This window comes from Poromitra crassiceps (assembly GCF_964638095.1).
Source record: "Poromitra crassiceps genome assembly, chromosome: 18".
NCBI lineage: Eukaryota > Metazoa > Chordata > Actinopteri > Beryciformes > Melamphaidae > Poromitra > Poromitra crassiceps.
Genome location: NC_139636.1, coordinates 28,700,471 through 28,727,146, shown reverse-complemented (window position 1 = coordinate 28,727,146; position 26,676 = coordinate 28,700,471). Strand labels below are relative to the sequence as shown.

The window sequence follows — 26,676 nt, the reverse complement described above, 5'->3', positions numbered from 1 at the left end:
GTAGACAGTCAAATGTATGAGTGTGTATGTGGTTTTGCTCCGTTTCATGCGTATCCGTAAGCTTTCAGATGACGGACAGAAAATGCACGAAATGAACGCAAAGTACGGACAGAAGGCTCTGTCCGTCTCAGTCTTTAACGTGGAGTATAATTGGGCCTTTAGAGTACCAGTAAAATATTTTGGCCCAGAATGCGGCCAGTGAAGGGCAGAGCCAGAAGGCACGAGACAGAGCGCCCTCCAACACCTGACACCTGTCACACAGTGGTGAGACAGACGGGTAAATCTTGTGCAACTTATGCTTGGAATAGTGAAGACGGTGACTGACTTTAAATTGGACCAGTTGGTGTCTACTACTATTAGCTGAGCAGAGTTGAATCACAGACAGACTCCCGTCCCATTATGTCAGATAAGTTCCCCCCTGCCACACTTCTCTAATCCTCTCAGTAGAGGCAATGATGATGAAGTTGAACAATTCATCAATTTGCTGGGGTGGTGCCCTTGGAACGCCCTCAAGGACCCCCTGGTGGTCCCCGGCTCCCACGTTGAGAACCACTGTTGTAGACAGCAACAGCCTACTTCTCTATATCGCTGTCCATGCAGCTCTTTCATAATGTGCGTTCATGCAGGCAGCAGAGCTGCTGTGGCAGACTGGGAGCCCAGCCCAGTGTTTAGAGAGCAGGTGAGAGCCCCCATTCATACACCTGAAGGTTCTCCACGGGTCAAGGCGGCGGCCAGGTTCCGCTCAGTATCAGGTTCTGTCCTTTGACATTTGCCTCGTCGTTATTTATTCATTCAGCTTATCCCTCTGCCACACACTCCGTAAACTACCCTTAGCGGTTCCTCCGTCTCGCCATCTCATGAAAATGTCACCAGCAGCTTGTCTACATAGGAAGATCGGTTAGATTGACAACTGGACTATATCTCTTATAGATGATAGACTCTATGGATGGATTTACCTCGAGTAATCCCACTCACAGAAGTTGTTTCCTTGGCTCGGTACTTATCCATCACGCTCGTCTATTTGTTTTACACTCCTTAATTTAGTGAGTGTTTTTATTTTACCCCCAGCTAAGGTGGTCAAAAGTATCGAAAGCATTGATAAAAATTTGAATTGGATACAATCCTCATTTGCAACAGGTATCCATAATATCGATAAGTATACAAACATTTTGATACTGACAATACTCATTTGCAATCAATAGTACAGTATCAATACCAGCACTGCTTTCTCTTAATGAAAAATCAAACATACTAGTGATGAGTAGTAAGTGATTTTTTCTCTCCCTTTGATTGGTGGGTATCTGTTAGGGGTGTCACGATACACTCAGCTCACGATACGATACGATACACGATATTGGGTTCACCATAACGATACGATACGATATTTTAACAATATTTTTTTGCGATCGATTTGTAAGTTGAGGGGGCATCCTCCACGCTAATTTGAGTAATTTCACCATTTTCATCCTCCGTGTGTCTGTAACGTCCCTCGTCTGTTCAAACAAAGCAATGAAAAGGAGAGCGAGCATGCAATCAGATGCAGATCAGTGCCACCATGTTCAGCTTCTTTTTCTCGCGATATGAGATTTCATCTCAACGATACGTATTGTCACGTTTTGATATCGCGATATATTGCGGGACGATATATATTGTGACATCCCTAGTATCTGTTGCTTCAACAAGCTAAACGTGTTCTGCAGGGGTAATCTGCGGTGTAAGTGCAAAGTTTTGAATGAGTTTTATCGGGCCTATAGATTATGGAACGTGCGTCTGTCCGTCCGTCCGTCCATCCATCTGTCTTCCTTTATTTTGATGCCTCTTGATGTGTTGTAATTTTTTGTCCTGTGGTATCGAAATTATATCGAAGTATCAATATTTTCCTGGCTATCGGTATTGAAGTTAGAAATTCTAGTATCGTGACAACCCCTACCCCCTGCTCGATGCCCATTGGCTCAGAAAATCAGAATATATGGCTGCTGTTGTGCAGCGACAGGTCAAAGAGCAAACCTGCAGGTAGTGTCACCTCGTGGTGGACGGGAAGCTTAAAGTGTCAGAAGGAACGACGTTGCTTTAGAGGGATTTAGAGGCAATAAGCACAGTGGGCCAGAGGGAACGGAGCATGTCCCGACACGTCCAGCCTCACAGCCTGGGCTTTTTGGAGGCCTATGTGAATATAATTTATTATTATTTCATCTTGCAACTCCACTAGAGTTAGAAAACCCCATAACTTGTTCAGCCGCTCCGCTTGAGTCTGACAGCAGGAACTGTGAAAAAGAGTGGAACACTAGTGTCAAACATCTACTGTATCTCAAAAGCTATACGTCACGCCACTTATATTTTGACATAGTGAGTGAGAGCAGAAATAGATGAGGGGGTTGATGTATAATATATGTATATAGTGTTAAAGATGTGTGAACTGTCACAGTTTTAAAATGTGTAGATTTATTTTTAAAAAAAGTACAGCCTCCGGTAAGTGACATCACGCACTCAAGGCTGGTCTGATATAGGATCCCATTGGTTGGTTATGGTTTGAACAGTGCAGGGTGCTGGAGCAATGACCAATCACGCAATCAGAGTCTATACGACCTCACCTAGACCATGTGTTCTCGTTCAAATCTCCTAACCTCAAGTTCATAATAGTCAAAAACCTGCGATTTTTCCTAATGATTCTTTGAAACTGTTTCCATGTTTAATATGAACATCCAACATTCTAACAGTATCTGACACAAAACACTGTTTACATCACTGCAGTCACAGTCAGTACAAAAACTACAGAATCATACAAAAATAGACAGTAATGAAAAGAAACGATGCAGTAAAAATGTTATTACAAAAAAAAAAAAAAAAAATTATTACAAAAATTATTCAGCAGTTTTGTGAGTTATCTTATTTCTTAGTTATGAAATGGCTTGCAAGTAATTCCTCATATCTGTGAGTAATTCTAGCATAAGATTTGGCCAGATCTATGTATAGCTCTCCACTTTCACGAATGAATCAAGGTTGTTGCTGGAGCTTCTTTTCCTCTGTGCTTTTCTAATGAGTAGAGACAGCTTACGGTCAGCTCGACCTTCATACACTTCCAACGTCAGCTTGGTTTTCTCTCAACTTGTCTTACCATACAGTTACATTCATCTACCGTATGACAACTGCAAGGAGTTGGTTCTATGAATACAAAAAAACGTAAAGAGTGTGGTGCAGGTTAAAAAACATTATGAATTTACATTTTGAGCTCAAGATTCCTATGAAAATACCCCCGCCTTTAAAAAAAAAAAAATGCCCCCAGGGCAGAAATACAGACAAAAAGGTGGCATTCTAATGCACGTGCTCAATAAAAAGCCATCGGGGTTGTATAACAATGACATCACTCACCCAGCCCAGAGGTCTCTTGATTAACAGTGTGTGCAGGCTACATGCTAGTTTATACAGGCCACTGTACAGTAAGGCAGTACAGGCTTCACTCTGTTCTTTTAGAGAAATCTCTTACAAAAGTTCCTCCAATAAAATCGCAGAGATCTATTGATTATTTCCCCTTGATTTTATTCATGACAGACTTGACGATACATTGACATTGACACTGCTTATTATTCCGTTTCCAAATACATGTTTTCATACTATTCTCTGCTCCTTTCATGCTGCCCTGCTCTTCTCTCCCCTGCTCTGCTCTCCACTGCTCTTCTCTCCACTGCTCTTCTCTCCACTGCTCTTCTCTCCACTGCTCTTCTCTCCACTGCTCTGCTCTCCACTGCTCTTCTCTCCACTGCTCTTCTCTCCACTGCTCTTCTCTCCCCTGCTCTGCTCTCCACTGCTCTTCTCTCCACTGCTCTTCTCTCCACTGCTCTGCTCTCCACTGCTCTTCTCTCCACTGCTCTGCTCTCCACTGCTCTTCTCTCCACTGCTCTGCTCTCCACTGCTCTTCTCTCCCCTGCTCTTCTCTCCACTGCTCTGCTCTCCACTGCTCTTCTCTCCACTACTCTGCTCTCCACTGCTCTTCTCTCCCCTGCTCTGCTCTTCTCTCCACTGCTCTGCTCTCCACTGACCACTTTTTAAGGGGAACCTGAGGAGGAATGCCGTTAGCCCTCTCATTCTTGCCGTTCCCTCTCAACATTACTCTAGGAACTCCGTTCTCAGGCGTTCTCACCACTGGATATAACAGACATTCAGCACCCCCATACAGGTGGAATGGAATGATCCTTGTTTCATAACCACATGTTGCGATGACTCGACTTTGAGATTGGCAGTTGAATCAGACTCCTTATAAAGAATCATCGATGACCTTATTCGGGGTCGTCGCCCCTACAAGACACATCACCCCTCTCTGCTCGTTAATTACCAATCGCCCTAGATAAGAGTGTCTGAGAAGTCAAGTCTGAATGATGCACATCTGATCTCTCTCTCTCTCTCTCTCTCTCTTCCAGGGTTAGATGGGAACTCTGAGGACATCAGCAGACGAAAAGAAGAGTTTGGACAGAACCTTATACCTCCCAAAAAGCCAAAGACATTTCTTCACTTAGTGTGGGAAGCCTTGCAGGATGTGACTCTAATCATCCTGGAGGTTGCAGCCATAATATCACTAGGCCTTTCTTTTTACAGACCCCCAGACGCCGAAAGAGAGAGTAAGTCAACAAACAACATCTGTTTGTTTTGGTTTCAGAAAGCCTGACCTGTTTAAAAAATATATAGTTGGGTGATGAGAATATATCTTATACAATATACATACGGTATTTTTCAGCTGTGAATATTCTATTGTATTGGATATATTATTATTCTATTGTAATGGATATATTAGCTCCAATTGAATACTCCTCCTACTCCCCCCCCCCCCCCCCCCTCCCACTACTATCAAGTTACAATCATTCAGGAGTGAACGAATGAGTTGAGAAAATCCCTTAAGAGATTACACTGACCTGCAAAGAGGCTTTGTAGACTCAGTTAAAATATGCTTAAACTGATCCATGATTTTTCTCTGCAAAGGCTGCTGTGTGGGTGTGGGTGCGTGCGGGCGTCCGCATGTGGGCGTCCACATGCGCGCGCACGCGCGTGTGTGTGTGTGTGCGTGTGCGTGTGCGTGCGCGTGCGTGTGCGTGTGTGTGTGTGGTGACAGGTACTGTAGGTCATGGTTTCCACGCTGCTGGCCTTACTTTCTGTGCTGTCACTCTCTACTATATGGTGTTTGATAAAGCAGAAATCCATTAAAAATAATATTAAATAGCCAAAGCAGACGGCCAACATCACAAAAAGACGGGCCTGAGTAGGCCTGGGTAGTGCAGTGGTAGATTCCCTGCCTACCAACACAAGGTTTGCAGGTTCGAGCCCCCGTGTTACCTCCGGCTTGGTCAGCCATGCATACAGGCACAATTGGCCCTGTCTGCAGGTGGGCAGCTGGATTAAGGGTATGTGTCCTGGTCGCTGCGCTAGTGCCTCTTCTGGTCGGGAGCCTGTTTGTGGGGAGGGAAACTGGGGGGGGACCAGCGTGCTCCTCCCACGTGCTATGTCCTGCCAGTGAAACTCCTCGCTGTCAGGTGAAAAGAAGCGGCTGGTGACCGCACATGCATCGGAGGCAACTTGTACTAGTCTATAACTCTCCCCAGATCAGCAGAGGGGGTGGAGCAAAGACTGGGACAGCAGGGGGAATTGGCCAAGTACAATTGGGGACAAAAAAAAAAGTCAAAGCTTGCCTTGTGTTCCAGACTGCGGGACGGCGGTGGCCGGGGGGGAAGACGAGAGCGAGGCGGAGACGGGATGGATGGAAGGGGCGGCCATCTTGCTGTCGGTGGTCTGTGTGGTCCTGGTGACGGCCTTCAATGACTGGAGCAAAGAGAAGCAGTTCCGCGGCCTCCAGAGCCGCATCGAGAAGGAGCAGAGGTTCACCGTGGTGCGTGCCGGACAGGTCATCCAGATCGCCGTGACCGAGATCGTGGTCGGCGACATCGCACAAGTCAAATACGGTAAAAAAGCGGCCGATGAATGCCTGCAAAATAGACAAATGCACAGACTGCATACACGTTCATGCTCTCATACAGTACCTTTGCAATTAATAAAATATCAAATCAAGAGTCAAACCTGTTTTACCCTGACAGCCCAGGTGAGCAAGGAAGGTTTATTTATATAGAGTAGCACATTTTGTACACAAAGGTAATTCAAAGTGCTTTTTACACAAGATATTAGGAGAACTCCACCGAAAAACAATGCTGATTTATTTTGCATATAATCTCACACATATCCGAAAACTGTAAACCGTTTTGCAGATATTCATTTAGTTTGACAGTTATTGAGAGTTGATTTGAGTAAGTTATGGGCCAGTGTCATTTGTACATGACTGGTCCACAACTTAACTCAAATCAACTCTCAATAACTGTCAAACTAAATGAATGTCTGCAGTTTTTTGGTGTGTGATATTATGTGCCAAATAAATTGGCGCTGGAGTGCCCCTTTAAGAGGTTAGAAAAGAAATACAGGAAGTGATAAATAAAACAAACCAATAAAAATAGGTGCTTCTGAGATCTGGAAGTTTGTTCCAGCTGTAGACTAATATACTATATTTATACAACATACTTTACTTTCTTTTCTTTTTTTTAGCATGCATTATATGATAACTGAGCATGCTCAACAACCTGGTAATGCATGAAATGTCAGAGGGAACTCACTTATGTCGTCCAGAAAAATGAATCTGCACAGAATCATTTAGGTTGTTGCAGCTGCCTGGCAAGCCTTTCATAACTGATGCACATGAGGGATGCGTTAGATGTAGAGCTGCTGCTTAATCTTTGTATCTATAACCTTTAACACAGCGGGCTGTTGGTGAGCGTCTGTGGCTCTAGTCTTTGTGGTTAAGGGAAATCCCCTTAAGCCTGTCGCTGCATGATATCAGCCATTAGTGTGGTTTCTCCTTATTTTTCGCCTCCGCCTCTTCCTTTCTTGACCATGACCAAAAGACCATGCGCTGACACCTTTTTATGAGACGTTCAAAGTAATGTTGTATATCCGCTCCGACACAGGCGGCGTGAGGTAACACAACAGTTGGCCTTCGTTGTAGGTCTTTGACATCAGTTTGGTGTGTCTGTGGCTTATGTTGGAGTTGGAAATGGCAATGCCCTTGAAAAAGATGATTTTTTCTTTCTTTTTTTTACTCAAGTCATCATCCACTTGACCTGTCTTCAGATGGAAATTAACATCTGTGTGTGTGTGTGTGTGTGTGTGTGTGTGTGTGTGTGTGTGTGTGTGTGTGTGTGTGTGTGTGTGTGTGTGTGTGTGTGTGTGTGTGTGTGTGTGTGTGCGTGCGTGCGTGTGCGTGTGTGTGCGTGTGTGTGCGCTTGCGTGCGTGCATGGTTCCAGGTGACCTCCTTCCTGCGGATGGAGTGCTGATTCAAGGGAATGATTTGAAGGTGGATGAAAGCTCTCTGACGGGCGAGTCGGACCATGTCAAGAAGACCTTGAGCAAAGACCCCATGCTGCTTTCAGGTACTTCACTCTTCCCCTGTTTGTTCTCACATCTCAGAACACTGTAGCTGCACTCACTCTGTGTGACATGAGCTGTGACATGTCAGAACACTGTAGCTGCACTCACTCTGTGTGTGACATGAGCTGTGACATGTCAGAACACTGTAGCTGCTCACTCTGTGTGACATGAGCTGTGACATGTCAGAACACTGTAGTTGTGTCACTCTGTGTGACATGAGCTGTGACATGTCAGAACACTGTAGCTGCTCACTGTGTGTGACATGAGCTGTGACATGTCAGAACACTGTAGCTGCTCACTGTGTGTGACATGAGCTGTGACATGTCAGAACACTGTAGCTGCTCACTCTGTGACATGAGCTGTGTGACATGTCAGAACACTGTAGTTGTGTCACTCTGTGTGACATGAGCTGTGACATGTCAGAACACTGTAGCTGCTCACTCTGTGACATGAGCTGTGTGACATGTCAGAACACTGTAGCTGCTCACTGTGTGTGACATGAGTTGTGACATGTCAGAACACTGTAGCTGCTCACTGTGTGTGACATGAGTTGTGACATGTCAGAACACTGTAGCTGCTCACTGTGTGTGACATGAGTTGTGACATGTCAGAACACTGTAGCTGCTCACTGTGTGTGACATGAGCTGTGACATGTCAGAACACTGTAGCTGCTCACTGTGTGTCACATGAGCTGTGACATGTCAGAACACTGTAGCTGCTCACTGTGTGTCACATGAGTTGTGACATGTCAGAACACTGTAGCTGCTCACTGTGTGTGACATGAGTTGTGACATGTCAGAACACTGTAGCTGCTCACTATGTGTCACATGAGCTGTGACATGTCAGAACACTGTAGCTGCTCACTGTGTGTGACATGAGTTGTGACATGTCAGAACACTGTAGCTGCACTCACTCTATGTGTGACATGAGTTGTGTGACATGTCAGAACACTGTAGCTGCTCACTGTGTGTCACATGAGCTGTGACATGTCAGAACACTGTAGCTGCTCACTGTGTGTCACATGAGCTGTGTGACATGTCAGAACACTGTAGCTGCTCACTGTGTGTGACATGAGTTGTGACATGTCAGAACACTGTAGCTGCTCACTGTGTGTCACATGAGCTGTGACATGTCAGAACACTGTAGCTGCTCACTGTGTGTCACATGAGTTGTGACATGTCAGAACACTGTAGCTGCTCACTGTGTGTGACATGAGTTGTGACATGTCAGAACACTGTAGCTGCTCACTATGTGTCACATGAGCTGTGACATGTCAGAACACTGTAGCTGCTCACTGTGTGTCACATGAGTTGTGACATGTCAGAACACTGTAGCTGCTCACTGTGTGTCACATGAGCTGTGACATGTCAGAACACTGTAGCTGCTCACTGTGTGTCACATGAGTTGTGACATGTCAGAACACTGTAGCTGCTCACTGTGTGTGACATGAGCTGTGACATGTCAGAACACTGTAGCTGCACTCACTCTATGTGTGACATGAGTTGTGTGACATGTCAGAACACTGTAGCTGCTCACTCTGTGTGACATGAGCTGTGACATGTCAGAACACTGTAGCTGCTCACTCTGTGTCACATGAGCTGTGTGACATGTCAGAACACTGTAGCTGCTCACTCTGTGTCACATGAGTTGTGTGACATGTCAGAACACTGTAGCTGCTCACTATGTGTCACATGAGCTGTGACATGTCAGAACACTGTAGCTGCTCACTGTGTGTCACATGAGCTGTGTGACATGTCAGAACACTGTAGCTGCTCACTATGTGTCACATGAGCTGTGACATGTCAGAACACTGTAGCTGCTCACTGTGTGTCACATGAGCTGTGTGACATGTCAGAACACTGTAGCTGCTCACTCTGTGTGTGACATGAGCTGTGACATGTCAGAACACTGTAGCTGCTCACTCTGTGTGACATGAGCTGTGACATGTCAGAACACTGTAGCTGCTCACTCTGTGTGACATGAGCTGTGACATGTCAGAACACTGTAGTTGTGTCACTCTGTGTGACATGAGCTGTGTGACATGTCAGAACACTGTAGCTGCTCACTCTGTGTGACATGAGCTGTGTGACATGTCAGAACACTGTAGCTGCTCACTGTGTGTGACATGAGCTGTGTGACATGTCAGAACACTGTAGTTGCTCACTGTGTGACATGAGCTGTGACATGTCAGAACACTGTAGTTGTGTCACTCTGTGTGACATGAGCTGTGTGACATGTCAGAACACTGTAGCTGCTCACTCTGTGTGACATGAGCTGTGTGACATGTCAGAACACTGTAGCTGCTCACTGTGTGTGACATGAGCTGTGTGACATGTCAGAACACTGTAGTTGCTCACTGTGTGACATGAGCTGTGACATGTCAGAACACTGTAGTTGTGTCACTCTGTGTGACATGAGCTGTGTGACATGTCAGAACACTGTAGCTGCTCACTCTGTGTCACATGAGCTGTGTGACATGTCAGAACACTGTAGCTGCTCACTCTGTGTGACATGAGCTGTGACATGTCAGAACACTGTAGCTGCTCACTCTGTGTGTGACATGAGCTGTGTGACATGTCAGAACACTGTAGCTGCTCACTCTGTGTGACATGAGCTGTGACATGTCAGAACACTGTAGTTGTGTCACTCTGTGTGACATGAGCTGTGTGACATGTCAGAACACTGTAGCTGCTCACTGTGTGTGACATGAGCTGTGTGACATGTCAGAACACTGTAGTTGCTCACTGTGTGACATGAGCTGTGACATGTCAGAACACTGTAGTTGTGTCACTCTGTGTGACATGAGCTGTGACATGTCAGAACACTGTAGTTGTGTCACTCTGTGTCACATGAGCTGTGACATGTCAGAACACTGTAGCTGCTCACTCTGTGTCACATGAGCTGTGTGACATGTCAGAACACTGTAGCTGCTCACTCTGTGTGACATGAGCTGTGACATGTCAGAACACTGTAGCTGCTCACTCTGTGTGACATGAGCTGTGTGACATGTCAGAACACTGTAGCTGCTCACTCTGTGTGACATGAGCTGTGACATGTCAGAACACTGTAGCTGCTCACTGTGTGTGACATGAGCTGTGTGACATGTCAGAACACTGTAGCTGCTCACTCTGTGTGACATGAGCTGTCGTCTTGCTGCATTAGCGCTTGTTATTGTTCAGGTACATTTGGTCTGGTTGTGCTTCTGCTGCCACTTTTCCCTCCTGAAAAACATCTATGACTTTACCAAGCATTGGATGTAAGTTAAGTTAATTTCCCACCCTGATGTTAATGTTGATATTTGCTCATTATTAAAACATGAATTAGCTTAATTAATGACATCATTAGCATAACTAGTTGTTTAATATATCATGGTGATTATGGTGGGACATTAAAGGAGGACTTACCTCCAAAACACTTTTTTTCAGCTTTTAACCAATATATATGACTTTGGGGGTGATGTGTGAAGAATTCTGGTCAGAATTTCCACATTTGACACCAAACTGTTGCCATTTTACCATTTGTATCATTTTTCAGCAGCATACCTGGCATAAGCGCCCTCTTAGGGTCAAAGACTGCTTTTTTTTTTCTTTCTCAAATGAATGGGAGATTAGGAACACTTTGACGTCACAGTGTTCCCAAAGACTATGGGATTTCAAGATAATTACTCCCCTACCCCCCCTGTACCCTTTCGGCTCCTCAGAACTCCAAGCCTATTCCTATTGAAGTTTGCTCTTAAAATACTGAACCAAACGTCGTCAAAGTTGGCACATGTCTTAATTATAGTTAGTTTCCCGCTGAATGTGTCACTACTTTATTAATATCTTACCTGAATAAGCTCGAATGATGATGTATATATTATCAGTCCGAGTTGGAAGCAGCTGTCTCCAGCCCAGCCAGGCGGGAGAGAGTCCTACTGTAAACCTCATGCACTAGCTCCAAGCTCCGCGGGCACGCGCAGCAGAGCAGAGCTCTCTGTGCTCTGAGAGTAGAGAGAGCAGTCTGATATTTCCGCAAACAAATATGGTCGCAGTTTAGCGCACATGTAAAATATAACGCTATACTACGACGTGACAACGTGACAAAGCTTCTCTAAACACATCGGCTACTATCATTTCCCTGCATCCCTCCTACTGAGATTATATCGGTAATGATTTTGGACAGACTGAATGCGCGGAGGAGAAGGAGAGATCTGCAGCTCTGCCCTGAGTAGCCCTGACACTCGCCTCGCTCCGACTACTGTGCCCGTCTGTGAAAAGCGTCCTGTCCAGTCGCACCTTCGCAAACAGATGCGGGATTCCCTCAATCCTGTACCCAATCTCAGACTGTATTCTCTAAATCGCACACCAGCTATTTCTGTCTGTTTGTTTGTTGCTCCGTGAGGTTACAAGCGCCCCATGCATGCAACAGGCTGTTTCGCCAGCCGGGGTCTGGCAGGAGGGAGGAGGCGCAGGCAGCCTGCACTGCGCTGAGAGGAAAAAACTTTTGCACAACTTTTAACAACAATCACGAAAAGCCCCCAAACTAAAATGAAAAAGGGACTATATGGCAACTTGGACGAGGGAATGACGTAGAGAAATCTCGCATTGTGTTACCCCAGAACGGGGGGTTTGTCGTATTGTGCGGTGTGCTGCTGTAACGAGCCCATGCCACTTTGCTCTCGTAACGTAGTTCAACACACTGCCATAGAGTTACATGCAGAAAAATAATTAAATTTCTAGTTCGCCACTGAATTACCAAATTGATATAACTTTCAACCATTTTGAGCAAAGCTCTTTCCATACAGGCCACCAGCGTTGGCTAATTGTTGATATTTATACAGATATGGCCCCTCTCAAATAAATTATTTTTGAGGCAATAGGCAAACTGTAATGGCGTCGATTTCCGAAAAAAAATCTGGACTTCAACACAGCCAAAGAGTCCAGTATAGACAAGAGCATATGTCATTTCTTGGTTTTTTCCATAGGTATTTTCAAATCACTGTTCTAATACATATCTAGGGGGTAAGTCCTCCTTTAAGCTGAAGCGCCTCTTGTCTCACACTGCCACGACCTGTTTTACTAGATCTCCATTTTGTTATTTTTTCTTCTTTCTTTTTTCAATTTTTGCCTTTATACGACAGCTGGAAGTAGAGGTCGACACGAAAGACTGGGAGAGAGGCTTCGTTCTAATTAGATGGAGTTTTTCTAAGAATCTTTAAACCTTTGGTATTTTGAAGAACGCGCACCTTTAGAGTTGACCAATCACAATGAAGAAGAGGCAGGTTTTATGGTAGATACTACAGTAGATGTTTGCCACAACAAGCAGAATAACAATGGAGGAAGTTAAAGAAAAGTTGTTGGACCAGTGTGAAAATGGCCGTATTCGCTCAATCATTCACCTGTTGACTCACTCACTCACTCACTCACTCACTCACTCACTCACTCACTCACTCACGCACTCACTCACTCACTCACTCACTCACTCACTCACTCACTCACTCACTGCTGTCTCCTCCTCTCAGGCACCCATGTCATGGAAGGCTCTGGGAAAATGCTGGTCACGGCTGTAGGCGTCAACTCTCAGACGGGAATCATCTTCACCCTTCTGGGTGCCGGTGAGGACGGCGACGGTGAGGACGAAGATGAGAAGTCTCATGACAATGACAAGAAGAACCAGGAGGGCGACAAGAAGAAATACAAGAAGAGATTTGGGAGGAAAAAGAAAGGAAGGAAGGACAAGAAAAGTAAGTGTAGCATCTGAAGCCACCGGTTTCCTCCCCAGATGTATAGACGGTTTTCACAGAGTTGTGTTGCTATGGGAACAGTTTAAAACCTAGCTTATTTCCTGCCAGCTATTGTATTAGTGTGATAGCAAATTTAATCTTTTCCTATGTTTTATACTGATTTTTAACATATTAATACATTTCACGTGTTGCTTGGACCCGAAGGTCTTTCTCCTCACTCTGTATCTGACATTGTCTGTCTCATTGCACTTATTGAGATCTTATTAGAATCATGTGCTCAGCCAGATCCGATGTCATGTTGTATAGGTCTGTGATAGAGAATGGAACTTATATTTTTCTCCAACAGTCTGTATCCCCATTGACTCATTGTGTAAGCCGCTGTATTGTAATTGTCAAAGAGGACTTCTTTGCGGATTTCTATTGACAGAGTACAAAAGATTGTCTTGGTCAGTTCGGTCTCACTGAGGTGCGTCTGGGTGCGTCACTGAGCTGCGTCTGGGTGCGATGGGAAAAGGCAAAGGACTGAAGCCCGGGGCCGGGTCTTATAGTACAGCTTACAATACAGCAATGCACATGAGATAATGCAATTAATCAACAGCACAGCAATATTCAAGAGTCAGCAGTCGCCAGGGCAGAGCACATGATCTCAATAAAGAGTAGCAAACAAGATTCAAGATTTTTATTGTCACTCCGTGGTACAAGTATCACGTGTGAAATTCTTGTGCTGTGGACTCCGTTTACAACATAGTACAAATATAACAGGGCATATGAGTGCAAAAACAACAAGAGACACAACAAGCAATAAGGCAGTAGAGTGATAAGACAAGTCAGAGACAGTGGCATATTCACTGCACATAGGTGCACATGTCATGTGCATACTTTAGACGTGCTTAAACATTTTAAATTCGACGTATTTGACGTACAGGTGCAAATAGCATATACCTAATTAAACATACAATTAAACATTAGACATACATAATGGTAGCAGCTACAGTACGGTACAGTACAGCTACTACACTATTTGTGTGTGTACACTGCAACAGGAAGTAAGCTTGGGGCAATTTAGAATGTGTATGGTCAAGTTAAAACCGTCTATATGTAGCAACCATTTTATAAAAGCAATAACCCCCATGAGGCTGTGGATTACAGTGATTTTACAACGGCTAAGAGGTTGTAGTGCAGGGTCGTGCAGCGGTAGAGTCCATGCCTACCAACACGAGGGTCACAGGTTCGAGCCACCGTGCTACCTCCGGCTTGGTCGGGCGTCCATACAGGCACAATTGGGCCGTGTCTGGTCGGGCGGGAAGCCGGATTATGGGTATATGTCCCGGGTCCTGCACTATAGCGCCTCCTCTGGTCGGTCGGGGGGCCTTTTCGGAGGGGAATAGCGTGATCCTCCCACGCACTGCGACGTGCCGCTGAAACTGCTTGCTGTCGGGTGGAAAGAAGGGGCTGGCGACTGACTACACATGTATCAGAAGCATGTGCTAGTCTACAACTCTCCCCACATCGGGGGGTTGGAGCAATGACAATTTGGGAGAGAGAGAGAGAGAGAGAGAGAGACATCACAGGTGCATCATTCAGACTTGACTTCTCAGACACTCTTATCTAGGGCGATTGGTAATTAACGAGCAGAGAGGGGTGATGTGTCTTGTAGGGGTGACGACCCCGAATAAGGTCATCGATGATTCTTTATAAGGAATCTGATTCAACTTCCAATCTCAAAGTCGAGTCATCGCAACATGTGGTTATGAAACTCGGATCATTCCATTCCACCTGTATTGGGGGGGGGGCTGAATGTAGAGAGGTATCAGGTGAGGCACAGGTAACCCATTTCCCCCACGGTTTTCTAACTACGCTGCATACAGACACTAAGACAAATTCCTCCTATGTGACTTGCATACTGTGGCAATAAAAGTGATTCTGACTAGCAGTTAGGCTACATGAGAGAGAGACACAGAGAGAAGGTATTTATCTGCTCTTCTCATCGATTCACCAGAATACTAACTGGGACTCCAGGAGTACATTGGTGTGGTCTTGAGCCATGACCACTCAAGTCACTTTTCCCCCTTCCCTTAAAATAGGGTGACAAAGTTTAGCTTTTGTAGTTTTGCCCTTAATTTTTTCCCTGCACAGCAATATCCCAATGGTGCGTCTCATTTTGATGCACATGTGGGACCAATGAGCCACCTTTATGTCCCATTAAAAGTATATTAGTCATCTCTACTGAACCTTGTTTAAAAAAAACATTTTTGGGCTAGAGTTGGAATTTGCATTAATACTGTCACTGAAACAGATTTTGTTTGTATGTCTAAATTACTGTTAAATAATGTTCTGTACACTAAAACCACATCAAGAACATTAGCAGGATTGATAGTGATCCCAGTAGCATCTTATCTTGACTGAAACTATCTCAATATACAATATTATCCCGATAGTTATTAGTAAGATGAAAAGCATAAAACCAGTACTGTAATATGTGTAAATTTTTTAAACATGTTTTAATGTAAGACTAGAACATTTGTTCAAAGACTCCTGCATATACGGTAGTTTAATTCTCATAATAAGATGCTGTTATTTTCAATATAATAAATGGTGAAGAATAGGTGAAAGAAAATATGTGTATGTAGAAATATGTTTTCTATCATTTAATCTAGTGATAAAATTTGTTGCGGCATGACAAATTCTTTTGGGCCCCTGGCAACAATTTGGGTTTCTCATGTGGCCCCGCCCAGGAAGAATAATTGCCCACTCCTGCTCTAAACTGTCTGTCTGCCTGTTCACTCCAAGCCCCCAGGAATAGCGCTGGGCTGTGAAGCCATTTGAACATGGTGGCGAAGCTCTGTATTGCAAGTCATGTGACGCCATGCAGCCCAGAAAGGAAAATTTCCATCCACTTGCATGGGGACCCCGGCAGCTGTTAAACCCAGGGGGATTTTTTCCGGATGTCACTCGAAGTATAAAACGACCCTTTTAATTATCAAATAATTTTTTATGGGGCATTTTTTCTTCAGAAGCCACTAATGGCCCAATTCCACCGCAGCTAGTAGCGCGGTCCCGCTCCGCTCGACTAGATAAATGGTCTCATCCCACCGGTATAAACCGGCCCAGCCCGGTTAGATTTGAGGCTGAGCCGTGCTACTTTTGGTCCCTGCCTCGTCGGGGTTCTATTCTGCCAACCCGGGTTCATACGGTGACGTGAAAACATTGTAGACGACTGATTGGTCAAGCAGAATCGTGTTTACTCTCTATCCTACTGACTGTCAATGCAGCGCTGCATACGAGTTTAGTGGGGGGCTTACCTTCTCTTCTGTTATGCTTTTCCATCAGTCTTTTGTGTTGCTTCCTTCGCCTCTGGTGAAATAAAATCGGCGCGGTGGTTTCAATTGTCCAAAAGTCCGTTGCTCTGAAGCGCTTGTGTAGTTCAGTGCTGCGTCGGCTCCGCTAGGCCGCAGGCGCTTGGTGAAGCCGGGGTCTTGCCTGGTCCCTCGCGCCCGTCCCTCGTGCAGCGCTTGTGAGTTTTGACTAACAACAAAGTGATATCCATTCTCCTGGTCGATTGTCACATTTGCCCATGTACACTGTAACACCCGCCCAACATGCTGTGATGCTATGAGCTGGCTGCTCAGGCCAGGATCAAGGACTGGGGTCATGCCAGCACTGCTCTCTCTCTCTCTCTCTCACACACACACACACACACACACACACACACACACACACACACACACACACACACACACACACACACACACACACACTGTAGGTCATTTAGAGGCACCAGTATTTCATAAACAGTTTAAAAGTTCTGTGTATGGATTTAATTGTAACATTATAGCCTACTTCGGAACATGGGCGGAGGGCAGATATGCGGTCGCTATGACGACCAGGTGTGGGCGGGGGCAGATGAACGGCGGTCGAAGCAGAACGTCCATCGGGTTGAAGGAAGTAGAGCCGAGTGGTGACGGGCTGTAAATGTTGCACTAATACAATCTTTGCTCCTTTGTCTGCAGATAAAAAAGATGGCAAGAAAGGTGAGCACATCACTGTTTCATTGTCATGCATGTGTGTTACCTTACAGTGTTACAGTAAAAATGTCCCATTTATTGAAAGACTGGGGGGAATAGTGTGATCCTCCAACGCACTACGTCCTGCTGGTGAAACTCCACGCAGTCAGATGAAAAGAAGCAGCTGGTGACTGCATGTATCAGAGGAAGCATGTGCTAGTCTACAACTCTCCCCAAATCCCCAGAGAGGGGGTGGAGCAACAACCAGGAGGGTGGCAGGGGGAACTGGTGAAGTACAATGGGCCTTTTTCACAGTGGCCATTTTGTGTCGAAAAGGCAGGGTAAACACAGGTGCAAGCAAAACATTAATGAACCTTCATTCATGTTTTGCTTGCACCTGTGTTTACCCTGGGGGGGGGGGGTTGTAGGTAGCTAGATACGTGGGTAGTTGGTAGGCTCTGTATTTGTCCTGGAGCCAGATGGTGGTGGGTAGGTAGGTACGTAATGGGTGGGCACTAGGTAGGTACTGTAGGTAGATGGGTGGGTAGGTAGGTAGGTAGGTAGGTAGGTAGGTACTGTAGATAGAGTGTAGGTAAGTAGTTTGGTGGGCACTGGGCAGTAGGTAGGTAGGTAGGTGGGGGCACATCACTGTAGGTAGAATGTAGCTGCTCAGCTGGATATTTGCCCTGGAGCCAGATGGTGTTGCTCATGGGTAGGTACGCACGTAGTTGGGTGGGCAGTAGGTAGGTACTGTAGGTAGGTGGGTAGGTAGGTAGAGTCTATAGGTAGGTAGGTAGGTAGGTAGGTAGGTAAGTAGGTAGAGTGTAGGTAAGTAGTTTGGTGGGCAGTAGGTAGGTAGGTGGGCACATCACTGTAGGTAGAATGTTGGGCTGGATATTTGCCCTGGAGGCAGATGGTGTGTGTGTGTGTGTGTGTGTGTGTGTGTGTGTGTGTGTGTGTGTGTGTGTGTGTGTGTGTGTGTGTGTGTGCGTGTGTGTGTGCGTGTGCGCGTGCGTCCCTGTGGCCTGAGCAGCAGGTGCTCTTGACTCCGTTTATGGTGATTAGGACGAAGGAGATTACTGGCCTTAAGCTTGGCAGCTGCTTTTTTCCCCTGCCTGCCTTCCCGCTAATAACCTCATTTACTGCACTGGGATCAGTACACACACACACACACACACACACACACACACACACACACACACACACACACACACACACACAAACACACTCGCACGCTTAGGCCATTTCACTAATGTCTTGACGCTAGGCTATTCCTTGTGCTGAGTATTGTTCATGCAGACAGGCTGGGGGAGCAGACCCATTGTGTGTGTTCGTGAGTGTGTCGGATGATGGAGGTGTGGATTGGCTTGTAGAGAATGGTCAACCGAGAAAGAACAATAATCCCCAGACTGGGATTATGGACCATGAACCAAACACCAGTCAGGTTCTTTGCTGCATGTCGGATCACAGTATAGCGCCCCCTATCTGTTTCCAAGCAACATCAACATGGCCCCGCCCCCACCCTCCAATGGCTGTCCTCTGGTGTACATGTTCACCTGCAGGTTTAGTCCATTATCAAAACAATGTTGCTTAATCTTAAATGGTTTTGCATTGGAAACAAACAAAATTAATTATCCAGACTACATGACTTGATCAGATTATATCAGAAAACATAGCCACTGGTGGAAAATCACATGTTTCTGCCACAGACCATCTAAAAAATTGGACAGAGTCAGCGTGACGTCACCCATTGGCTTTTGGACTCCGGTTTTGAAGCCTTGTGTGGCCGTCGCCATCTTGGGGTTCTTGCGCAGCTCGTACGAGACGACACGAGACCAGGGGTTTCCCAGAGAGCCGCAGCAACCAGCTCGTACGAGACGGCACGAGACCAGGGGTTTCCCAAAGAGCCGCAGCAACCAGCTCGTACGAGATGACACAAGACCAGGGGTTTCCCAGAGAGCCGCAGCAACCAGCTCGTACGAGATGGCACGAGACCAGGGTTTTCCCAGAGAGCCGCAGCAACCAGCTCGTACGAGATGACACAAGACCAGGGGTTTCCCAGAGAGCCGCAGCAACCAGCTCGTACGAGATGGCACGAGACCAGGGGTTTCCCAGAGAGCCGCAGCAACCAGCTCGTACGAGATGGCACGAGACCAGGGGTTTCCCAGAGAGCCGCAGCAACCAGCTCGTACGAGATGACACAAGACCAGGGGTTTCCCAGAGCCTGGCACAAGACCAGGGGTTTCCCAGAGCCTGGCACAAGACCAGGGGTTTCCCAGAGCCGCAGCAACTATTGGTCCATGATCGGCAAGCTGCGCGATCACTGGACAGGCGACCTGTCAATCACGGCCAAAACATTGTCTTTTCTATCATCTATTTGACTCTAAACGGGCGAGTTCTATAAAGATTCACCTCCGTACAGTTGTTTTAAAGGTGACATTAGCAATATAGACCAAAACCATGTTTTGTAAACATGCTTAATCCTGTTGACTGTAAAGTCGGGCATTTTAATATGGGCGTGAATGGGGAATGACTCCATTTTGGAGCCAGCCTCAAATGGCCATTCGAGGAACTACAGCTTTTAGTATCACTTCCGTGGCTTTCTCTGCCTGATGCATCGTCTCTCTGGGCTGTGATCTCTCTGTATGTATTGTTGCAGTGGTGCAAACATGACTCTTTACTTTGTTATGTGATATTTTCATTCTTTCTTTGTCTATCTATTGATTCCTGAGGGGGAGATGAGTCAGTCAGCGACAGTCTGCTTCTTCAGGTGTCTCTGACATACTGTTGTCATTTATTTACCATTCTATTAAACATGATACAGCTTCTAGGGTTACTAGGCCTTTGATGTGAGAGGAAAGCAGGAATGGCTTGTTATTAATGTCAACAATACCACAATAAAAGTGACCGTCTAGTGTTATGACTAGATTAGATTTATAGCTGTTATTAACTGATTTCAACCTCAAAGAAGGTGAAAGACGTAGTAGGTGTACCAGCGGTAGCAACAGTAGTAGTAGTAGTAGTAGTAGTAACTTAGTAGTAGTAGTAGTTGTGGTAATAGTAGTAGTAGTGGTAGTAGTAGGAGTTTTATGTGAAAAGTAACGTTTTGTCTCCTCTGGCAGGAAAAGGCAAGGAGGGAGCTGCTGTGGAAATGCAGCCTCTCAATGAAGATGGAGAATCAGAGAAGAAGAAAACCAATCTACCAAAGAAGGAGAAATCAGTCCTCCAGGGGAAGTTGACCAAACTGGCTGTGCAGATTGGCAAAGCAGGTATGTACAGCTTGTGCTCATCCATAAGTGTGTGTCTGCTATTTAGATATAACTGATGAGAATAGAGTTTGATAACTGCTGGCAGCAACACCGAAGGATTTCCACCCCACTTTTATTCAGGGGGAGTCTCACTGAGAGCAATGCTCTCTTTTTCAGGAGCGCCCTGTTCACATTCACACACATTCACACCTGGAAGCTGACCAGTACAACCACAGTCTGATCTGCTGGCCACTGACCAGCTCCACTGGAGCGGCTGGGGTTAAGGGCCTTGCTCAAGGGCACCTCAGTGGTGGTAATGGGGGAGGGACAAGTCACAAGTCACAAGTAGTTTATTAATGTCCCAAAGGGCAAATTGGATTACAGCAGGCATAGAGGCTTGAAACATAAAAACATAAAGTGCAAACCATACATACAATGTCATAAATAATCAGGATGTAACAACATTTAGACATACAATGAGCCAATATAAAAGAGCATACGTCTGGTGCCGCTGATAAAATAAAATAAAACGACACTAATAACTTAAGAACGGGATGAGCCAGCGGCTGATACGGCCGATAAAACAGTATAAAAACAAATTAAAAAACTAATTAAAAAATTAAAAAACAAATTAAAAAACATAGAGCTAAGAACATAAGAGAGCAGACTGCTGGTATAGCAGATTGATGAAACGTTGATTCCTCAGTCATCAGACAAGCATGCCTTTTCACTTCCCCCACCCAGATTTATTCTGCCAGTCCCGGGGATTGAACCGACAACCTTACGGTCACAAGCTCGCTGCTCTAACCTTTAGGCCACCACTGCCCTAATTGATTTGAACAATGGACACGGAAGAAATGTGTGACATCACCAGCATTGTGTTCAGAATACTGCGATACTACCATGCTAAACATACATGTGCCATAGAGTTGCATGTAGTGTGTATATAGTCCAATTCCAAAGACATGGAAATGGGTTACCTCTGCCTCACCTGATACTTCTCTCTCTCTCTCTCTCTCTCTCTCTCTCTCTCTCTCTCTCTCTCTCTCTCTCTCTCTCTCTCCAGGTTTGTTCATGTCGGGGATGACGGTCATCATCCTGATCACTCTGTTCATGGTGGACACCTTCTGGTTCCAAGGCCTTCCCTGGGTCAACGAGTGCCTCCCTGTCTACATCCAGTTCTTCGTTAAGTTCTTCATCATCGGCGTCACGGTGCTGGTGGTGGCGGTGCCAGAAGGTCTTCCTCTGGCTGTCACCATCTCACTGGCCTACTCAGTCAAGGTACAATGCACTAAACACCTCTTAGCCGCTGTAAAATCACTCAATCAAAGTCACTGTAAACTAGGGATGTTCATTTTGAAAAATTTCCATAATCGAAATAATAATAATAATAATAATATATATATATATATATATATATATATTTCTTTTTACTCTGGTCTGGTAATAACGTTGCGCGTTCTCGGCCAGGTATAATGCCGATGCCGCTGTGTAGTAAGAATATCAGACACTAGCGCTGTGGCCAGGTAAACAAACATGTTACATGTCAGGTTACATGATGTAAGGCAATCGGCGTCTTCCAGCTTAGCTGACGGCACAAGAGTCAAATCAACAGGCCTGAGCCTCACTGAGGTCCGCAGACCGCTGGGTGCGTTTGTTTGTGTCCCCGGCGCATGCCGGTGTGAATTCCCCATGTTTAAAACAGTTTTGTTGGCACAAAGGCCCGTGCCCAGCCAGAAAACTAGAGACTATATGAAGCTCCACCTCACGTTAGTCAGCTGAGCAATGGAGTGGGGGCGAGGAGGAACGAATTCCACCCAAACCTAGCCCGCAAAAAACAAACAAATAATAATAATAATAATAATAATAATAACAATAATCGATCAAAATTCCACATGATCGATTCAATTCCTTAACGATCAATTATCGATTTTCGATAATTGATGAACATCCCTACTGTAAACCATGACCTCTTGGGGCTTAGTGCTGCATTTGAAACCTAGCTTATTTCCTGTCAGCTATTGTATTAGCAAACAATGCAACAGGAAGTAACCTCGGGGCAATTTAGAATGTTTATGTTGTCAAGTTAAAACCGTCTATACTGAATTAGGAGTTGGACTCGCGCCTGTTCTGCTGTCTCCCTCTCTCAGAAAATGATGAAAGACAATAACCTGGTTCGGCACCTTGACGCCTGCGAGACCATGGGCAACGCTACGGCCATCTGCTCCGACAAGACGGGCACGCTGACCATGAACCGCATGACGGTGGTCCAGGCGTACCTTGGGGACCGCCACTACAGGAAGGTGCCGGAGCCCGACCTCATCCCCGGCAAGATCCTCCACCTGCTCATCCTGGGCATCGGGGTCAACTGCGCCTACACCACTAAGATTATGGTGAGTTTAAAAATAGCTTTCCATCGAGGCAAGCGTTAGATGTTAAGCGTTTGGCTCAGGCTGCACTCCATCTTGGAGTGTTGCCCCAACAGGCCAGGTCTTAATTAAGTCTTCCCCTTCCTCGGTTTAACTTCTGGAGGCTGGAGTAAAATCTTAATTAACAATTCTAAATTGTTTTGAGATATTATCTGATTTCACTACAGTCAAATGTAATGTGCCTGCCTGGTAGACACACAAGCACACCGAGACTGCAAGTCTAAGAAGAAGTGTTTTCTGTTTTTGGCAAAGACATGCAAAGTAGCAGCCTAATTTGAATTAGTTCTAATTTCTTCATTTTGAATGCCATTGATGTCATACTTGGTAGTCTGTTAGTCGTAATGTTGATGCTTGTGCTAGGTTGGTATTGATATGCCATTTGGAAATTGACAATAGAATAAAAACCTCACACTCTAATTTGCATATTTATAAATTAACGTCATTCTTTTGACCGATTGCTTAGCTCAGCACAAACTTCAGGCATGTTGAATACGTGACAATTTGGTCATCAATCTGACTTACGGTTCATGAAAGTATATTAAAAACTAATGGGTCAGTGTTCACCATGAGGAGATACACATAAGTGCCATGTTAATTGGTCAGACGGTGTGACAGTTATAAACCTTATTATACCCCCTTATGGCCGCTTTTGTTCCACTCTGTTGCTAAGCAGCAAGGGGCCAACATGTCTATGTGCTGTTGCTAAGCAGCAAGGGGCCAGCATGTCTAAGTGCTGCTAAATGAAAAGTTACCAGAACCGGCGGGAGAGAGAGACATATAGCTGGGTGGGCATTAAATTTGACCGGAGGGGCATGATTTTTCAACGCACTGTCCCTCCCCCCCACTCTCCACCCCGCACCTCTCTCTTTCTCTCTCTCTCTCCCTCCCTCTCTCTCTCTCTACACACACACACACACACACACACACACACATGCACCATGAAATGCACGGGAAATAATAATCAATGCCATAGTAAATTAAGTATACATTTTAGTAAAAAGGCTCACATGGACATATTCATAGTATTCTGATGATGTCACAAGCCTTTTTCCTACCAATATGGCGCTACAATACACACAGCTCATTGACTGTAAGTGTCACTTGATTGTAATCACCTGTTAATTGATCACAATCACCTGTTGTTTTCCTACCAAAATGGCCGTGCGGCGATGTAACAGAATACTATCGGCCAAGTGCACACTCTATATACACTGCCTGCTATATAGTATAGACACTAGGGCTGTGGCGATTCACTTATCTCCCGATTCGATACTATCACGATTCTTGGGTGCCGATTCGATTTATATTGCGATTCTTAAGTATTGCGATTCTACGATTATCGCGATTCGATATTACGATTTATTGCGATTTTTGTTTATTTTTTTCTTTTATTTTTTCAGTTTGTTTGCTTTTTTACACTAGATTAGAACATGGGAAAAGTTGAATCATACACTAGAGACTGTATATTATATATCATGAGTAGGGCTGGGCGATATAGTTAAAAACAGGGGCTGACTGGGATCATAATTCAGGCCGGGCATTAGATACCAAGCAGGCCAGGCCGATATGGGCCAACGCGCGTGAAATTTGGGCCGTTTGAAGCCAGATTTGGGCCGTTTGAAGTCCAATTTTACAATGAGATGCACCCACTTTAACCCTGAAGTGTAATTATTACTTCAGACTAACTAATAAAGTAATAAAACCACTAGTAAACCAGTAGGCGGCGCCTGGCCTGCTGTTCAGTGAGTGGCCTGACTGCAAGCACCCAATTTTTTTTTTTTTTTTTTTTTTTTGCGATTATCGATTCTGGAATAAAAGATCGATCCAAAAAATCGTGACATTAAATATCGCGATACTTAGGTGAATCGATTTTTTCCCCCACCCCTAATAGATACCGCTGCTACCTTACTTACACCCATAAAGAGCAGGACAATATTAAGCCAAACAAGGCTACTACTGTTGTTACACAAACATACAAGCGCACGCAGTAGCCTAAAATAATACAGTCAATTAATTGTGTCAACACATAACTTAAAGTCCCTGGAAACCAAAATCCACAAAAACGTTCTAACTATGTTATTTAGGGTCTTATGTTAGTAATTGTGTGTCTCCGAAATTATTATACATTACTTTCAACCCAAAGCCTTAAAGTCCCTGGAAACCAAAATCCACAAAAACGTTCTAACTATGTTATTTAGGGTCTTATGTTAGTAATTTTGTGCCTCCGAAATTATTATACATTACTTTCAACCCAAAGCCTTAAAATCGACACTTTTCTACAAGATTCTACAAAGTACTTCCTCATTGAAGACAGCAGTGCGCGAGGTGCTAAAACGCAGGAGCTTATGACGTCATAAGCTCTATATAACCTTTGTACACGCACGCAATCCCACCCACCTATGGCAAGTCCGTTCTTTGCCCCCAGTGACAGCGCTCCCTCGCTGTCCGTCTCCCTCCCTGTGTGCCGTCTGCCACCAAGCGCTGTGCTTGTGAGATTAGCAAGGTGTCGGGTTTCAGCCATGCGCTCCTCTCTCTCTCTCTCTCTCTCTCTCTCTCTCTCTCTCTCTCTCTCTCTCTCTCTCTCTCTCTCTCTCTCTCTCTCTCTCTCTCGACAGACACTCAGGCAAAGAACGGACAGAGATCTCTTCCGAGCCGCGGAGCAACACACACACACACACACACACACACACACACACACACACACACACACACACACGGTGTGTGCACTCATCTCTCTTTCTCCGTTTCCCTCCCCCCTCTCTCTCGCGCTCTCCGAGAGACAGAAATTTCCCTGCTGTAGATGGGACACGCCCACACATTCCGCGGGAGAAAGTACACTCTAAAAAATAATGAAATCTCATGAGTTTTGCCATGGCTGTCAAACCTAAATTTATATACTTTGCGACGTTCATCATCGTTCAAATTTGGCTGGTGGCTTATTAACATAGGGTCCTGTGATGTGATTAACTCAAAATGCTAAATAATAAAGAAATATTTCTGGTTTCCAGGGACTTTAAAATCGATACTTTTCTACAAGATTCTACAAGGTACTTCCTCATTGAAGAGAGCAGTGCGCGAGGTGCTAAAATGCAGGAGCTTATGACGTCATAAGCTCTATATAACCTTTGTACACGCGCGCAACCCGCCCTTCTCCTTTTGTGCGTTCTTTGCCCCACAGCGCTCGCTCAGTGTCTGTCTCCCTCCCACTCTGTGTGCTGTGTCGAGCGCTATGCTGCTCTCTCTCTCTCTCTCTCTCTCTCTCTCTTTCTCTCTCTGGACTAGTGAGAGAGAGAGCACGCAGCATAGCGCTGGACACACAGCACACAGAGTGGGAGGGAGACAGAAGCGCTGAGCAGAGATCTCTTTACGCGCGAACACACACACACACACACATACTCTTTCTCTCTCTCAGAGAAATTTCCCTGCTGCAGACGGGACACGCCCACACAGTCCGCGGGAGAAAATACACTCTAAAAACTAATTGATTCTCATGACTTTTGCCATGACTGTCAAATCTAAATTTATATACTTTGCGACGTTCATCATCGTTCAAATTTGGCTGGTGGCTTATTAACATAGGGTCCTGTGATGTGATGAACTCAAAATGCTAAATAATAAAGAAATATTTCTGGTTTCCAGGGACTTTAAACCCACTGCTGTAAAAGATGGATTTGTTTTTCACTCACCAATGAAGGAAAGTGTTAGTAGGCTAACGTTAATTACTCCTTGCAGCCGTGGGCTTCATGATTTCATTATTACATCCAGGTTCCAGTTCAGTACAGGGTCAGTCTTGCTGCAGCCACATTGCATCATAGAT

General features: G+C 45.2%; 1 protein-coding gene across 1 annotated transcript in view; it reads left to right on the top strand.

Moving 5' to 3' along the window:
• LOC310792541 (plasma membrane calcium-transporting ATPase 1-like) overlaps positions 1-26,676 on the top strand; it is a gene marked incomplete at both ends in the record, with an annotated part of 48,804 nt that overhangs the window by 9,632 nt on the left and 12,496 nt on the right. Inside the window, 7 exons of the mRNA XM_083654230.1 lie at positions 4,416-4,613; positions 5,688-5,945; positions 7,333-7,458; positions 12,957-13,178; positions 20,305-20,451; positions 21,497-21,711; positions 22,581-22,823. Coding sequence (XP_083510356.1) covers positions 4,416-4,613; positions 5,688-5,945; positions 7,333-7,458; positions 12,957-13,178; positions 20,305-20,451; positions 21,497-21,711; positions 22,581-22,823 — 1,409 coding nt within the window. The remainder of the gene's footprint in view (positions 1-4,415; positions 4,614-5,687; positions 5,946-7,332; positions 7,459-12,956; positions 13,179-20,304; positions 20,452-21,496; positions 21,712-22,580; positions 22,824-26,676) is intronic.